The sequence below is a fragment of the Oryza sativa genome, chromosome 11, assembly GCF_034140825.1.
Source record: "Oryza sativa Japonica Group chromosome 11, ASM3414082v1".
Lineage (NCBI taxonomy): Eukaryota > Viridiplantae > Streptophyta > Magnoliopsida > Poales > Poaceae > Oryza > Oryza sativa.
Genome location: NC_089045.1, coordinates 16,461,142 through 16,479,375, shown reverse-complemented (window position 1 = coordinate 16,479,375; position 18,234 = coordinate 16,461,142). Strand labels below are relative to the sequence as shown.

The 18,234-nt window shown below is 46.9% G+C and overlaps 1 protein-coding gene across 1 annotated transcript; it reads right to left on the bottom strand.

The window, feature by feature from the left end:
* Positions 1-16,194: 16,194 nt before the first annotated feature.
* On the bottom strand, positions 16,195-17,888 carry LOC4350427 (uncharacterized). Its single transcript, XM_015761292.2, has one exon. The coding sequence runs from the start codon at positions 17,761-17,763 to the stop codon at positions 16,408-16,410; it is 1,356 nt and encodes a 451-aa protein (XP_015616778.1). The 5' UTR covers positions 17,764-17,888; the 3' UTR covers positions 16,195-16,407.
* Positions 17,889-18,234: the final 346 nt, after the last annotated feature.

Below are 18,234 nucleotides of genomic sequence, written 5' to 3'. Positions count from 1 at the left end.
CCATAGGGCAGAGCTGAAGGGCCAGAATTCAAAGTTGTATGCATGATTTCTAGCTTTGCACAAATGATCAATCTTTTCCAATAGACCTTCCATAGGATAAAAGGATGGATGCTTTGGCCCTTCCCTGTCAGCTATCTCCTTTGAGCCTAGCCAGGAAAAGCTGCACCTGTTGATCCTTATCCATCAGATTATGTTCTTCTAACACTTGATTAGGCAACACAATCAGTTGCCTAGGGTTTTCCTCAATCTGGCCCATTGGGTGATCCTTACCCCAAGCATCCTCTATTTTTGCTTCTGCAGCCTACTGTTGCTGCACAAAGTTATCCCAATCACCACCCCCCTGATTACCAGGGTGTCCTAACTGCCAAATATTTCCATCATCTGGGTCATTAGCATCATCATCATTAGGCCCTGGCTGCGGCCCAGCAGTAGGTAAATCCTCTTCAGGTGGAATATCAACAAAATCTCCATCCAGGACAAAAACCGAAATAGTCCAAGATTCACCTCCACCGCCATTACCCAAAGGATCCTGCAACACTATCTTTCGGGGCACAGAGTCAAGATCCCTAAATTTTGCTCGCACAAACACTCTCTATCTAGCCAGAAAGTGAGCTAACCAAAAGAGGCAACCGCTAGATTTATATGGTGATGATCAACGAAATCCAGCAGCAAATCCAAAAGAAGGAACCAGCCTTCCCGGTTAAAATGGCAAGTACGCCAGTTTGGCCCTTGGTCATGTTTAACAAACTCAACAGTCGTCGTAAGCAGCAGGGGTGAATTCACCAAGGCATCTCTATGCATGACCGAATGAAGCTGGAACATACCAAACGGGGCGGCCGAACGCACAAACGGCAAAATCCTAGAAGCACTAAAGAAAAGGCTTGAGGGGGCATCGAAGGGCAAATGGCCAGAGGAAATGCTGTCTGTTCTCTGGGCCCTGCGAACGACCCCCACAAGACCAACCAAGTTCAGCCCGTTCATGCTACTTTATGGTGACGAAGCAATGACCCCAACAGAGCTAGGGGCTAACTCACCAAGGGTGACGTTCTCCGGGGACGAAGGGGGGGCGCGAGGTGTCGCTCGAACTCTTGGAAGGGGTAAGAGTCGAAGCACTCGAACACATGCAAAAGTATGCCACAGGCACTTCGGCAACTTACAACAAAAAAGTTCGACCAACGGAGCTATTGCCTGGTCATCTTGTCCTAAGGAAAAAGGCGAACCCGATAGCCGTTGGCAAACTTGAATCGAAATGGGAAGGACCGTACCTCATCAAGCACAAATCCAGGACGGGATCCTTTCGACTGGCGACACTGGAAGGCGAAGAGTTCGACCATTCCTGGAACGCTGCCTCTCTCAAGCGTTTCTATGTTTAGAACGGGTGGCACCCAAATCGCCAACTTGTAAAAATGTATATATCGTTATGTAAGCCCTTCGGCACTATGTAAGCCTTTCGGCATGAAAAAAAAAGAAAAAAAAAAGAGGAAAATGAAAAAAGACAAAAAAAACTGGATGTAGGGCTATTATCCACAACGGAGGCCCGAACCAGTATAAAATCTTTGTGTCCTCTGCCTCATTTTTATTTGTTTGTGCGATTGACAATTTGCGGAAAAACCCCAAGACAAACGCCTGATCAGCGAAAAAGGCCACGGGGCGAAACGAATCAGCCGAAGCATCGCTCGCCGAACGATTGAAACCGCAACAGCTTGTTTCGGAAAACAATTAGCCGAACACCGTCACACTCGATCGAAAGGAAAGCACGAGTGCTTCCTGCAACATAGAACAAAACGGATCGAAAACGGAAGCCGAAAGCTGAATAGTCAAAACCTATTTCGCTAAGATATGAAAAGGGGCCGACATGTTCGGACCCAACGAAAAGCACGTGAAGTGACAATGCAAAAATAGCGAAAAGGAAATAAAACGCACCTTTATTGATTTTAAATAAAAATGTATCATCACAATGGTGCAAATGAAGAGAAAGGAGCAATGGCGTTACAGCCTGGCTTACAGATAAATTACATCTTCGCCCCAGCGCTCTCTCTCTCTCTAAGGAGCGATCGGGCGAACTAGGTTCGTCATCACTACTAATATCATACACAACCCTAAGAGGAGAAGGGAGCGAAATAGAGACTAGACTGTAACGACGCTGGGAGATCGCCTCCTGCCGATCAGTCTTCTGATGGTTTCGCCAAAAGCGAGCCATGTCTTCCAAACGTCTTGAATGAACAAAATCGTAGTCTTCCAAGGTTCGCCCAGGGTGCGCCCGAAGCCACCCGGCAACCTTAAAAACCTTATAGCTGCGTCCGTTTATCACCATTTCACGATAAACAGGCCGAAATGGGCATCGCACCTTTGGCAAATCCTTTAATGCCACAAATTTCTCGTTTTGGTTTCGCCAACTCCCAGAAGGGGGCCGAATGCACAACTTTTGGCGAACACCCTGGTAGACAGTGCAAAAAGGGCAAAAGACGAATTGCATAGTAAGAATAGGCAAAGAAAGAAAAAAGTAATGCATAATGAGAAATGGGCGTAATCATAAATACGCCAAAGATTTTGACCATCAAAAAGTGGCTAAGAGTGAGTCATATATATTTAAAATGACCAAGGGCCCCTTTTTCAGCTACAATAAGGAGGATTGGCGGCAGCCCGCCAAATACACTTCGTTCGCCACATCTGGCGAACACAAAACGAAAAAGAAAAACTACAAAAATCTAAGGAAAGGGCGGAGGGCATCACACCTCTAGGTGATCCTGGGCATCGCCTCCACCCCCTTCAGCCACCGCGTCCTCTTCTTCGCAAAGGTCTGCCGCCTCTGCCTTCGCTAGTTGCTCCAAAAGGCGCGCCTTGGCGGTAGAACGACCGTCCTTCTGCCAGAACTGCTTCCGCCATGCACGAAGTGCGGGCGAAATGTCCTGTGCGCCAATCTCCCAATCCCCCTTCGCATAGTTAGGGAACTCGGCGACGTGCTCGTAGCTGAACTGTTGCAGGAGACCCATAGTAAAGGCCGCTGATACACGCGCACAGCAATCGCCGTACGTAGTGGCGCAGTCCGAAACCGAACCACTAACCTGTTGGGTCCACTCGAAGAAGTTGAAGGCCGAGGCATCTTCGGCAGGGACCCCTCGCACTTTTGCACCCATGTCAGTAAGGGCGAGGCGAAGCGTTTGGCACGCCGTTCTTGCGGATTCGGTAGTTTTCGCCATCTCCCGCGAAAACCGCCGCGACTCCTCCATAGCGCTCGCTTCGGCCTTGCTGACCTCCAGGCGAAGAGCCTCCATCTTCGGCTCAGTAAGGTTATAATAATCCGTCAGCACGGCGGAATGGGCCTTTTCTTTCTTTAATTCGGTCTGGAGGCGATCAACCTCAGCTATGGCTTCTCTCCCTTTCTCCAGTTCGGCCTTGAGGCGATCGACCTCGGCCGTAGCCTCACTTCCTTTCTCCAACTCGGATTGGAGCCGCTTGTTTTCGGCTTTCGCCTCTTTCAGGGTGTTGGCGAGGGCCTCCATCTCCAAGTTCTTACGGCCTATTTCGTCATCCTTGACCCGAAGACGGTTCTTAAATCCATCAAGACGAGCCCGCACGGTTCGCTCTGTCGAACAGTGAGCTGCAAGAATCTGGATGCAAAAAAAAGAAAGGAACGGCGAAGAGAGCAAATGTTAATTATGGGACATGTAAAAAAGCAGAGGAAAACCAAGAATAGAGAAAAAGCATACTCGAACTGCCAAGCTTTTAATAGCAGAACACACCTCATCGAACTCATTCAGTTCGGTGAACAAGCTCGGGGTGCTGGCAGGTAAGACAAGATTACTTACTCCCTCCACAAAGGGAATAAGGTCTGCTCGGGTCTCAAAATCGCCAGGGGCGAAACGGGGCGCCGCAAGAGAATACTCCGAAACAGATGTCTCGATGGCCGCCCCCTTCCCCTTCGCCTTGACTAGCGGCGAAATAACCCGCTGACGCATAGGGCTGCCGAAGACCCTCGCCGCAGCTGTCACGATCCGTTCCGCGGAGGCTGAAGCCCCGGCGGCGGCGCTACCGCCTGCTCCATCGGCGCCAAGTGAAAGAACGGGGGCGGTCGAAAAGTCTAGGCTGCGGCCAGCAGGCGAAGTCGGAGTCTCGTCAGAAGACTCGTCGTCGCTGAAGACGCGAGCGACATCGACAAGTCCTTTTTTCTTGGAAATCCTTTTGACCGAACCTCCCTTCGCCGCCATGCCTGCCGAAAACGCAATTAGCGCCTTCGCCCCATCCAACTCTTTTCAGCGAAGGGGGGAGCTGTTCGACTCCACCCCGGTCTCATTGTGACCCGGGCTTGGAGTAGGAGTATAGCCAGGGGTGTCGACGCGGTTTTCGACCGCCTCATCCACGGCCTTTTCGACCTCAACCTCCTCCTCTTCCTCCCCTTCCTCTTCGACGTCGTCCTCGTCGTCGGCGTCGGAATCGGACGAAACAGGAACCCTTCGTTTCCTGGGCGCAAGCTTTACTTGTCCGCGCGTTCGCTTTCACGAAGGTCCTGCATCGTCGTTGGCCTTGTGGGGGTTCGCCCGAGGAGGCAGTTCGCCGTCGTAAACCCGGTTCGCTCGGCCAGCCGCTTGTCGCGTTAGCAGCTGGCTATACTCGACGACCGACACGTCGCCGATCATCCTACAGGCTTCGGCGTCAGCCTGGTCAAGGGTCAACACTATAAAAATAAAGGGAGTAGCCACATTAAGCGTCGAACAAAGCAAAATAACAAAGCACAGAAGTGCATTGCGAAAGGGCAGTCTTACCGTTCGTCCCTTCAGGGAGAACCAACTTCGGCAACCCATCAACCTCTTCGCCTTGCTCAACTGCGATTTGCTACGACTGGGAGAGGGGAAAGATGCGAAGCATGCAGAATTCCTCCACCAAGTCGCGGCAGCTAAGGCGGGAGCAGACCTTACGCAGTAGAGTGAACCGCGCCTCCATAGCGCCGTCCACGGCGATCTTGGGCTTTCGGTTTGGCGCAATCGCCCTACGCCAGCTCCGAAGGGCTTTTGCGGAGTCAGAACTAGCCTCGAAGGGGATGGTGTGGTAAAACCACCTCAACATCCAATGGCGATCCCACTTCGACATAGCGGCGTTCACCGGCCAGAGATCGGACCACTCGGGGTGAACATTAAAGTTTACGCTCCCGAACACTGTCTTCATCGTTCCAGCTTCGGTAATCACCGTCTTCGAATTCACGGTGGCGAAGAATATGGCGCCGAAGAGTTCGGCACTTGGCTCAAACCCGGAAGTCCGGCACGCCCAGTCGAAGATAGCGTCCGGACCAGCGCCGACGGGCTCAACTGCGGGAGCTCAACCTGGAAAAGGCGAAGAATCTCCGGCAACAACGTGTTGCACGGAAACCAGAGCCCCGCCTCAAAAAATACGGCGAACACCACTGTCCGGTTGTCGATGGGTTTCGGTACAACGGCTTTCCCCGAGGCGAAAGCCTGTCCCTCGACTAAAGCCCCAGAGCTGACCAACTTTGCCTGCTCGCCATCGTCTATGAGAGAAATCCCTAAACAGGCGGTGGTGTCGTTGTCAATCCGGCCGGGGTCGGGCCCTTTCGCCGAAGAGGGGTTAGGCTTGCGGGGAGCCATGACGAAGGATGTATGAAGTGGCGAAAGGTGTGTGCAGTGGCGAACAAGGGGAGTGAGCGAGAAGTCTAAGGGGCCAAGGGGTGCCGTGAGAGTAAGAACGGAGGAAGAGAGCGCGAGCGGTGAAAGTGGCAAGTCTGGCAGTGAAAAGGTAACGGGGAAGCATATATAGCCCAACAAGGCGACGTTTCGCCTACCCACCAGTAATAAAGCGCCACGTGTCGCGAGGGTAGGCAAAACGGTAAATTCCCATCGACCGAGCTGCACAGTAAAAAGCCCACAAAGGGAAGACCCATCACTGTTCCTTTCGGCCCGATAAAAAATATATATCACAGACAACGAACTTTATTTGCAGGAACAATGTAGGTTTCGGCAGGAGCATCGGTCGAAGGGGGGCGCCACATATCATACCACATACCACATGGTTTGAATGGTCTCGGCCGAAGCTCCAATCTCACCCTTGCCCGTGAGAGGCTTGTTGGCGGTATGGCATGAGGCCCTTCGACCAAAATCTGCCGAAGGCTATGTGAGGAGTGGGGAGCCAAGCCCGAGACGTCAAAATTAGTCGGGGAGAAGCCCCCCCCATGGCGAAGACTATGGAACAAGGACGGCGCGAGAGGCGAAGGATCGTGCGGGTACTCTGCTAAGCCGGAGGCCTCTTGGGCAAAGGATGCAGGGCGAAGAGTACATGCCGAAGGGAGACGACTTCGCCAAAGCAAGCGCGCCCCCGCGAGGGCCAGAGAAGCCTTTTCCGGCCCATCAAGCCTAGAGGCCATTGGGCCGGCGATCGCCTAACGGCCCATCAGGAGTCCATAAACCTCTATTACACTATATACCCATGTAAATGTCCCTTTCATAAGGGTAACCATGTAAATTCCCCTGTATAACCAAAACCCTAGTAGTAAGAACCTATAATAGGGGCTATAAATAGTCCTTATAGGGCCATGTAATGGGGGGATCCCAAGTAAAAATTCTCAAATTAATACACTTTACTTCTGTTTCAACCACTGTTGAGTAACCACGTCTTTCGACGTATGCGGTTGTCGTTTTAACAAAACTTTGATATGACATCACTCGCGGTGGATGAAGTGGCAGAGGTCCCGCTGCACATTTGTAATGCATGTATCGTCAAAGCTTGTTCGATGTTCTATTCTAGGCAACTGCATGCATGAAAGATAATATATTAGTATCTGAACGCGCTGATGAAGCCTAGAGGGGGGGTGAATAGGTTGTCCCTGAAAACTTAAAAACAAATCGCAGCGGTAAAATTGAAATAGACTCGAAACTTCCTGGTAAGGAACTCCGGAACTTCCGGCCTCCCAGGCCCGGAACTTCCGGTGTTCTAAGACAGGAACTTCCGGGTAACAGAACAGAGATGAAATTCAAATTTCGAAACAAGAGACTAAGCCAAACTTCACAAGATGGTGCACAGGTATTCTAAGCAGAGGATATATCACAGAATCATCCACAGAAACATCACAGAAAGAGACAAGAGCGATTTTTTCCCGAAGTTCGGATCTTGCAATCCTACTCTCCGTTGAGGAGCTCCAAAGAGCTGGGTCTCAATTAACCCCTTGCCTCACTTGTGCAAAAATCCCAGAGGAAATCCGCAGCCTTCAACCCCAAACACCCCTAGGCAAATTTCTAGAATTGAGTGACCACCAAGATCCAACTCAACCTACTAATAGAAATCCACCACAAGTGTGGGTTGCTCTACTTGGAAGACCTCTAGAATCTCAGCACAAGAACTTCACTAACTTACCTCGTTCCCTTTCGGAGGAAAGGAAATCCTTCACAAACTTACCCGGGACATCCACAATATGCAACGGATTCTCGCGGGTGATACCTAACCGTCTAGGAGATAATAAGCACCGAGATGACAGCCCACGAGATATTCAAGTGCTCACACAAGTTCCTAGTCTTCACACCACTCCAAATCTTCTTCTCTCCCTCTCAATCTCTCTATCTCACAAGAATTAGGCTCTAGATTGAGTGGAGAAGGCAAGAAACACTTGGGAGAGGCTAGCAACAGCTCTAGGTTCGAAAAGTGAAAGTGGAATGGCCAAAGAACGAGCTGGAAACGAGCTGTATATGTATAATGACTAGGTGACGTCATCTAGCCGTTACTCACAATTTTGAACTGGAAACTAGACAGGAAGTTCCGGACCTGGAAGCCAGGAACTTCCGGATAACACTTTGGAAAAATTCTTTCATCAGACCGGAACTTCCGGACCTAGAAGACAGGAAGTTCCGGACCTGCACTTTTGGACAGATGGAGTATAAGCAGAAATGACTCCTAGGGAAACTTGACACTTGGTTCACACTAAGAGCACTTGACATATCTCAGAGCATCACCTGGAACCCCTCTTAATAGTACGGTTTTTCCTAAAAACTCGATTTCAAAAGATAAACTATCCTATGCACTTCTCGAGTTCCAGTCCGCTTTGATTTTGTACTTTTGGGGGGTCTCCAAGCATCCATCTTCCACACCTTTGGACTAATGCACCTGAAAGTTACTCAATGAACTCATTAGTCCCTTAACCACATTTGTCATTAATCACCAAAACCCACTAGGGGGATTAATGCACTTTCAGTATCATCTAGCTGTGCAGTTCTTCAATGCACTTATACGTTGACTCGAGAGACTTACATCCTCTACGTTAACCTTGTACCTCCCATTAACCGTGAGGAATTCGCATGCGTAACACCCGTATAGGATAGTGCCTCTAGGTTGCTTGTGACACTTAATGACAAATCATAGGAGAAAAGAGTTAAATTTTGTAATTAGTAAAACAATTGGAATACATTAAGTGTGTGGAGTATTACCGGCAATATGTATGTACTAGCAGCTTCTGCTTTGTTTGAATTTGATCAACACCCTTCTTCTTGTAGCAGTTGTACGCACTGTATGGATTTTTTACTATTTCGTATTAAGGAGGAGATTTCATTATAATACATTAATAGTAGACATGCAAGAGTATCAGTATCACTTACTATTGTAAGATTGTTAGAAATTGTTTGTTCGTCTTGTGATGATAATCAAGGGGGTCCAAGATGTCACGGTGCCGTACTTCGGTTAGATAATGAAACATATGTAATGATCGCTACATGATAACAACGGTGCAGTTAGTCACGGATGAAATAACATAGATATTTACAAAAAAAAATCTACTGGACTTACTTAAAGTTGTACGTGGCTAGGATGACTCTTTTATTTTGAAAGTGTAAGAAGTCTCGTCCAATGTACTATGCGACAGTAATCAGCTTCTGCTTGTACAAGCCATTCTTATATTCCGCTATCTCTTTAGGCGTCTTGTCCTTGAGCTGCTTGGAATTTGGTGATAGCGTCATGGTATGCTGTTTTTGACAGATCCTTGTTGGATCCAGATATCCGATAGATTGCTTTGCCTTCGCAGCATCCATATATTGTATCCTATAAAAGCAGCTTGTTAATAATAATAACATGTTTATGTATTATATCAATTTTTTGTATGATAAATGTGCACTCATACTCATAGGCACCATGCACCGAGAAAGTTTACATCCATCTTTTCCCGACGATTGATGGCATGCAGATCAGCGAAATTTAGCCAGAAGAAACCTTTGCTGGCGACAGCATCAGGTGGTGATCGAATTGTTAAATTAGTTAGGCCTTCAATGCTGGTGTCGATGTACCATTTATGTAACCATGTCATCTCCCATGGACCCTCATCAATTGCATAATCCGGCCTTTTCTTTCCTTGGCACGTTTTTTACTCCCACTGAAGTCGGTTACCCTCCACTTCTCCTTTTGATCATCCTTAGACTTGGAGTTGAGGCTTTTGAGCACTCTAGGCACTTCAGACTTCTCGGTCGGTTTCCTTGTTATCAACCGGGGTTTGGTCCATGACATCTTTTGCAAGATTTGGGTCCTCATAGACGTCTGGTTCTGCATCGTCCCATTCCAAACCCGATACGACTTCGATGTCTACTCCAACTGATGACAGAAATTGCACATCTTCTTGTGGCACATCCGGTTCTTGCACCACTGGTTCATTTTTCGGTGCAATTTGCACCTCCTTTTATTTTTCTGGGCCTTCAGTGGCCTTAGGTGGCTAATGTTCTTCCACCTTATCATTAAACGGTTTCTTCATAGGAGGTCTTGTTGGTTTCGGTGGAGCATCGGTGCCAGTGCCAAAGATTATATCCTTTTTGTGCCATAGAATATGATAAGGCCGACCGCATCCCCAAGTACGGTTATACCATCAGGAGTTGGGATATCTAGGTCGTACGACTTAAACCCTTTATTCACCCCTTGCGATTGCACTTTCGCATATCCAGAATCAATAAATCTGTCATGGTACGTTCTACCAGGGATAGCAATTTCGGTCGTAGCCTCAAGTCTCCTACCAGCTCGTCCACTCGGTACATGCAACCTACAGGGTGTAGTCTCCTCCAAGTCATCAAAGGGATAATTTGGTTCCGGTTGTTGGGTCTCTTCTTCTGTCTTAGGCAGTAGAAAATGTCTTATGCAAAACCCCATCATTTGTTTTTCAAATTTCTTACCCCCTTCGTCCCTCAAGCTTTCCTTATAGGCGTCACGTCTCTTATACGAGGAGGCGTCCTGTTTGAACCCTTCTTTCCAACTCAGCTTAGAGGACACTCCTCGAACCCGACCCCCGTGCTCCCGATTTCCCAACGCCTGGCTAAGCACATCTTTCTCCCTCTGTGGGATAAATTCTCCTTTCTTTTCCTTGCTAGATAAATCTTCTATCTTGTCGGCAACTCCCTGCAGCTCGGGGTCTTCAAATAACACTTTCCCTTCCGATGTGATCTTCGGGGTCCTTTCTTTTACCCAATGCTTGGATTGTATGTTCCATTCTTCCATTGGCACCGGAACCCCCGCCTTCTTCATTTCCTCATCCTCTTTATTCCACAGTGCAATCTTACGTGCGTACCCACCGGAGCCCAGTCGATGGTGCCATTTTTTTCGCTTGGCCAAGTCAGACAACCTTTTACTCTTGGCCATTTCTTCCGGCGAGGTCTTGAACTTTACAAATTTGTCCCATTGGTTCAGCGTTATTTTCCCATATTTCTTAAATGGTGCCTTCCCCTTCTGCACGAATTGTGTGTTCAGAGTGTTTTTCTATCCGCGCCACGCCTTGTCCATTGTTTGCAATGCGCAATTCCTTGTCATTGCTTCTGATCCCTCAGGGAACTAGAACCTTTTCTTCATCTCATCCCAAAGAGTTTTCTTGTCCCCTGCTGACACACTATATATCCCAGTCCTTGATCATGACTGCGATCTTATCGCTTACTATTGCGCTACACTGAAAGCTGAACTTTGCGCGTGCAGTGGAGGGCGCGAGCGGCTCACCATTTGGACTTATGTGGGTGACAACGTACAACCCATCGTCTATTCTATTCACGCTCCTCTTGCCCTTTCTCTTTTTGGTAAGCTCTTTGGACTTTGCTTTCTTCTTGGAGTTGGAGGTCGTAGTTGGGACTTCATCGAGTTGGGCGGCTTTTTTCGGATGCCATCTAGATCTTTGTGGCCCCATTTCCTACGATATTAATTAAAAAATGGTTGAGTTAGTACGAACTACTATTTATCACTCGTACAGTTGCAACTCAAATGACATTATAGAAACCTACCACTTTCTTGCGAAGGACGTAGTCTTCGTCGTCTTCTTCACCATCATCTTTCGTCCGCCATTTCGGGCTTGGACAAATATGAATCTCCCTCGTCAGCTTCATCACTGTCGGACCCATCGGCTGGCGGCACGGTAGGTTGCGAAGCAACCACAATTGCTTGTGACGGCTCCACGATAGGCTATGACGGCTCCACGGTAGGTTGTGAAGGCTCGACTATCAGCTGTGAGTACTCCACGATGGCCCCTACATCCTTATCTTCATCTCCTTTAGGACTATTAGCCATCGTTTAGTACTATAAACATAAGAATGAGAACGATAATTAATATCTAACATATATTACCCACCTGTCATATTAAAAAAGAATTGAACATATCTCCCAAATGTCATTAAAAAATTGAACATATATCACCCAAATGTCATCTACAAAAAATTTGAACTTATATCACCTACATATCATCTACAAAAAAATTGAACTTATATCACCCACATATCATCTACCAAAAATTTGAACTTATATCACCCACATATCATATAAAAAAATTGAACTTGTATCACCCACATATCATATGAAAAAATTTGAACTGATATCACCCACATGTCATGTAAAAAAATTCCACATATCATATAAAAAAAATTGAACTTATATCACCCACATGTCACGTAAAAAAAATGAACATATCTCCCAAATGTCATATAAAAAAATTGAACATATCTCACCCACATGTCATCTGAAAAGAAGTTGAACATATAACACCCACATGCCCTATCAAAAAAATTTCAACACATATCACCCACATTCAACATTTCATATAACACATAAAACACATATATCACCACATAGCACATAGCCACATATCATCCCAAAAAAAACCCAAACCGGCCCCACATGTCATCCAAAGCCATCACACATATATATACCATTCAAACCCCTCACACACATGCATGAGTTCATTCGGTTGACGATGACGAGGACGAGCTGCGGCCGAGGCGACGTTCGGTCGTGGACGTAAAGTCGGGGACGACGATCGGCCGAATGTCAGTCGAATAGAGTCTTCAGCAGCGGCCAGGGAGAATGTGGCGGCGGTCGGCCAGGAGGAGGTGGCGCCGGCCCGAGAGGAGGCTTTGCCGGCCCGGGAGGATGAGGGTGCCGGCGGTCTGCCAGGAGGAGGAGGTAGCGGCGCCAGCCCAAGAAGAAGCAGGGCTGGCGCGGGAGTAGGAGGTGGCGGCGATCGGCCGGGAGGAGGCGGCGTCATCCAGGGAGGAGGAGGTGGCAGCGGTCGGCCTGGAGGAGGCGGCGCCAGCCACGGAGGAGGTAGTGGCGGCGGTCGGACGGTAGGAGCTAGGCAGCGCCGGGCCGGGAAGAGGAGGTGGCAGCGGCCGGCTGGTAGGAGACGGTGCTGGCCCGAAGAAGAGGAGGAGGTGGCGGAGGACGCGAGAAAAGCAGCGTCGTGGCCAGTCGGCGGAGGAGTGGCACGGCCAGGAGAGGAGGAGGTGGCGGAGGACGGCGGCCGAGCTATTGCAGGTGGTCGGCGGTGGAAAATTTCGGCAGCCTAACGGTGCCAAATTTTCTAGGGTTCCTGCCTGGACTTAGAAAATTTGGCACGGGGGTGGCTGCCCTTATATAGGGTGCGGATCTTCGCAGGCGGGGGTCTGCCTGTGAAGATACGTTTTGGCTTTTTTCGCAGGCGGGCCGCCCGGCTGCTAAGATGTCTCCGTTAAATATTTTCCTAGGAGCACACGCCGCCTAAAAAAATACTTTCAGAAAAGTGTAATAACGCTGCTAGTTCGATCTGTGGAACCCCAACTTGTCAGATTCATCTTATATTTGCAATATTTTCAGATTGCATCTTCTACTCACTTGCTTGTGTTCTCGATTCTCTTGTAGGATATAGCCTTATCGGGCAGGTCAATCATGTTTCGGCTCGATTGATAACCAAGGGAGGAGTGGTGTAGTGAATGCGAGGGGTTCAATCGTCTTGATCAAAGCCTTTGGATCATCAACGTTGAGTCTCCATAATCGATTTAACACCTATAGGAAGAATGAGACCCTAGTTCCTCATCACATGATTTTTGCCATATGGCGGGTCTTGCCGAGCTTAGAAATTTAGGACTGTGACAATATTAGAAATACATTATGTACACCAAGAAATGATGTTTAACTTATTTGCTCCATTATTTCATTACTTTTATTTATAAAACTTTGGTATGCCACATGTTCCTTATTTCTTGCAAATCCATTATTTAAATTTTAGCCAATTTCTATTATACAAAATATATTTGTCCCAGAAAGAAAATCTCAATGGAATGACAAGGAAATAATTGGCTCAAAAGATGAAGCATGCACTTCTCATTACATCAATGTTGAGAATTTTATTCTTTAACGTATGTTTATATCACGAGATCAAATTTTGGTTGGTTTGAAGCGTATTAAGGAGATAAGCTAGCAAAATTCTTGTGAATTATCCACTCAATTCACGTAACGAGGAGGTATTATTTCAGGGATCAAGAGGCCATAACATGTTTTAATAGGTTTTCACGTTTTATAATTGATGGTTTTGCAGTAAGAAGTCGTAAGAAAATTCTACTAGTTACAACTGGTGTCAGGAAATTTATTTGTCGATAGGGCTAACCAACCCGTTTGAGTTGTAACTCCTCTAGGTATGTTGAAAATCATTTAGGTTTTTATTGCTAAGCTTGAGACTGTGCCTTTGTTCAAGCAACTACATACAAATATTTTCTTGGGCACAAGGAGTTAATTAATAACTTATTTGTTTTAACATACTAATAGTTGTGAATGTATTTTATTTGTGCAAGAATTCCCATCATACATTAGGCATTCCATGTTAATTAGTACTAGATGGGTACTCCGCGCGTTGCTGCGGGAGAATTATGTGATAATATACTAGATATTACTTCTAAAATTTTCTTTCTTACCTACTATACGATTTTTTTCATGTGTTTATATTTTTTTTACCTTTATCAATTATCCGTAGGTTATAAATGATTGGGTTGCTTGGTGTGTCCTTTGGAGGGAAGAGATGTAATTTATATCCTTTATGAATCATCCAAGAGCTTACAAACAATTGAGGTGATGTGAAGAGATACAATTTACACCCTTGATGAATCATCCAAAGGTTAAAAACAATTGAGGTGTTGTAGCTTCATGAGAGAAGAGAGAATTAGCATTAACTATACTTAGTGGGGATGAACTTTATAGATATATAGGATTACAACTTCATCAAGATCACATTACATCAGTGTTTAGATTTGTAAGTGGTAGCTCCTAGGTTTCTCTAGTTTGATACGACGAGGTTTGCTTAACTATTCGTAGTTATCGGAAAAATTATCATGTACAAACATACAAGACACTTAATGCATGTTTTATGACAAATATCTCGGTATTCTTCCATTTTACTTAACTAAGTATGGTTGAAATGTTAGTCAGAGTTGAATGAAAAAGTCCATGATGCGATACATTAAAAAAAAATAGAGGGACTATTCTACTATTAGTTGGTTTGCATTGAGTAGTTATTTAATTTTGTTATTATTAATTATTATATTGAAACAAATTGTGTAGGCCCAACTGCAAGCAGCAGACCATCAAGGCTCAGATCCCAGCAACCAGACTGTTCCCTCGAAATGCTTCCCATCGTGCGTTCAATTGCAGCCCATTGTCGGACATCCGATGTATGAAAAGGAAATGAAAGAAAAAGGGCATGGCCCCAATAGCTTGAAATGATTTTTTGTTGCTAAACTATTTATCCAATTTACAATTAAATTATACCACTTTATTTATTTTAATTTAAATCTAATAACAGGATCTGACATGATTATATTTCGATGAAAGAAATGCGTATGTCTCAAATTTAAAATTTGAAGTTTCCTGCGTGAAGGGGAAAATTTTCTCAGTTTTTTACTGTGTTTCACAATATATATATAGAAGTTTCACGGGTGGTAAGCTGAAACATTTAATATTTACATGACTCGATAACTATTTCATGATGTTTTACTAGTTCACTTGTAAATGTTTCAGTAAAATCAATTATTTGCAAATGTATTGTACATTTATATAGTTATTTTTTATGTTTATTCATTGGGACTGAATGTTTTATGTAGTGGTTGCCAGTGTTGTAGGTAGTATTTGTTTTAATGTTATATTGTTTTGAAACATTTTATTGAGTGAATTGAAATATTTATCCAAGGGATGAAACAAATGCTTGATTTTTTTAGGACAAATTGGTTGAAATTTAAAGTTAAAACTTTTGTCCAAATGATGAAACAAATTTCAAAAAGTGATGAAACAATACCCATTTATAGGACAAATCGTTTAAAACTTTATATATACATTATTTGTATGAGAATACACTTATATAATACTACCTCCGTTTCAAGTTATAAGACTTTCTAGCATTGCCCACATTCATATAGTTGTTAATGAATTTAAGCACACATATATATCTAGATTCATTAACATATATATGAATATGGGCAATGCTAGAAAGTCTTATAATATGAACAGAGGACGTATCTTTTTAATAAAGATTTACTTGAAATGAATATGGTGGTGTAATCAAATTATTGATTGGATAAACAGTTCATCCGAAAAATTATTTAAATTTTGTAAATGGAGGACATGCACGCATCCACATGTATAAATAGAGCTTGAGCTAAAAGATGTAAATGTGAGAGGGATAGATGATGCATACATAGAGCTTCAGCTAAAAGAAAATGTGAGAGGTATATATTCGTAAGTAACAAAGAGAGAGCAAATGAAAAGCCCAAATGCAGTGGATGATCCACAGTTTGTCTGATGATATGCCTCGTGTCAGATGTCCGGGACATAGTAGTACCCCTCACTTCCCATGGTCTTTTCATGTTTTCCTTCAGGATCAGGATTACCCCAAACAAAACAGCCTTGCCAGTTGCCAGTCGTCAACCGAACACCTGAGACCACATTGCACACCATATATAACTGTAAGTTTCTTATAGTCTTTAACCTCGAAAACCCGGCCAACTAGCTAGTACAACGAAGAAAACACTTCTGCTATCGAAAAGCAAAAATTATCTTAACTACTATGCGGTGAACATAATAAAGAAAGCCTCTAAATCAAGTATCCTAATGGCTCTGAAGATAGCTAAAGAAAATCACAAAATCAAATATCATAACTAGGACGATCTATGCAGGCGCTGAACCCTCTCCTCCACTGCCGTCTCCAGGTGCCGGCTTCTCAACCAAAAAACCGAAAATACGCACGGTTCCCATGCCGGCAATAGGCGCCAGCAGCGGCTCCTCTGGTGCTGCTCCAACATCGGCCGCCTCTGCCCCTGCCTCAACCGGTCGCAATGCCGCTGCCTCGGCCGGTGCAGCGGCTTCTGCAGCCGCCTCTTCCTCTGCCTGATCATCCTGTGGCGGCAATGCCGCTGCCTCGTTGGCCAGCGCAAGCAGCGCCGGTGCTGCAACTTCTGCACCCACCACCATTGACAGTAGTGGTGGCTGATCAAGTGGTTCCGACGAAGTTACCTCAGCGGCGGCCGGAGTAAGGTCCGGCAAAGGTGGTGGTCCAAGAGAGATGTGCTTGCCAGCGACATTCGGCTCCTTCTCGTTCACGGTCACCGTCTCCTTAGTTTGGTGCTTCCTCATGTGGCCGCCGAGCGCGAAACCTGTCTTCCACTCCATGCCGCATTCTCTGCACCGATGCTTGCTGCTGTCGGCGCCGCCGTGGCACCCGTCGGCCCCCGCTCCGCTGCTGCCCTGCTCGGAGGCCGCCGCCGCCGCTGCCTTGCTCCTGTTCTGGTGGCCGGCAGCGTGGCCACCTAGCCCCTGGTGCGTGGGGAACGCCCTGCCGCAGCCCTGCATCTTGCACATGTATGGTAGACTTTTTTGCGGCGCCCCTTCGACGACGACGACGACGCCGGCGTTCGGCGCGGCAGCCGCTGGTTGGTGACCGACGGCCTGATTATGATTGGGAGGATTGGCCGGCGCTGGTGGCGACGGCGGCGCGCTGCTGCTCCCGTGTGGACCGGAAAGATCAAGATCGGTTCTGGGCTCAGCGACCACAGTGACACGAGAGTTGTCTGCGGCATTATACTTGGGGGTGGCAATGGATTGCTGACGGTGAACTCTCATGTGCCCGTCCACGGCCTTCCGGGTGTCGAACTCCTTCCGGCAGATGCGGCACGCGAACACCTCCCGCGCCATTGTCGACGCCGCAGCTGCTGCGGCGGCGGCAGCGGAGGCGATGGCGACGATGGCGCTTCCGTTGCTGGTGGTCAGCACCGGCCCGGCAGAGGGTGCGGGCGCCGTAGCAGCATTGTCGAGGCGGCACCGTTTGTGCTCCGCGCAGCCATCGCCATTGTCGCGGGGAGGGAGCACGGCGCGTCTGTGGTGCTCGTCGTCGTCGGTCTCGGAGCCCGAGACGTGGCAGTCGTAGCAGATCTCTCCCTCCTCGATCTGGTCATCGTCGTCGACGTTTGGGCGGCGGCAGCGGTGACCACCCTCCATGGCGCCCTTGCTGGAATTACCACCCTCCATGGCGCAAATATTCTTGGCTTCTTCTTGTTGCTCTAGGGCTCCATCCAATGGATACGATACGGCTCGCGAAAGCTAGAGGAAGAATCTACTCAGGCTAGGGTTTGTTCCACTAATCCGCTCGGTGGCTGTGGGCGGCCGCAGCGACGCAGTGATGGTTAATTATATATATAGCGGCGTGCGTGTTGCATGCGTTTTTTGCGGCGTGTCTGTGTGCGTAGAGAGAGATCGAGAGAGAGAGGAGAGAACCACTCGGATACGGTCGGGCTCCCTTCCTCCCAACGAGAACTTAGAAAGTTTGCCTCTGTTACGAATCGACTGCTGAGAGAGAGAGAGTAGATTTTATGGTGGGACATATTTTTCCTTAATATTTAAAATCTTTTAGAGATTGTATGTGGTAGATATGTAGTGTTTAAAATTTCTGAGACTGAAATTTGGTTTAAGATTGTACCGCAAGAAATTATTTAAGGAAAT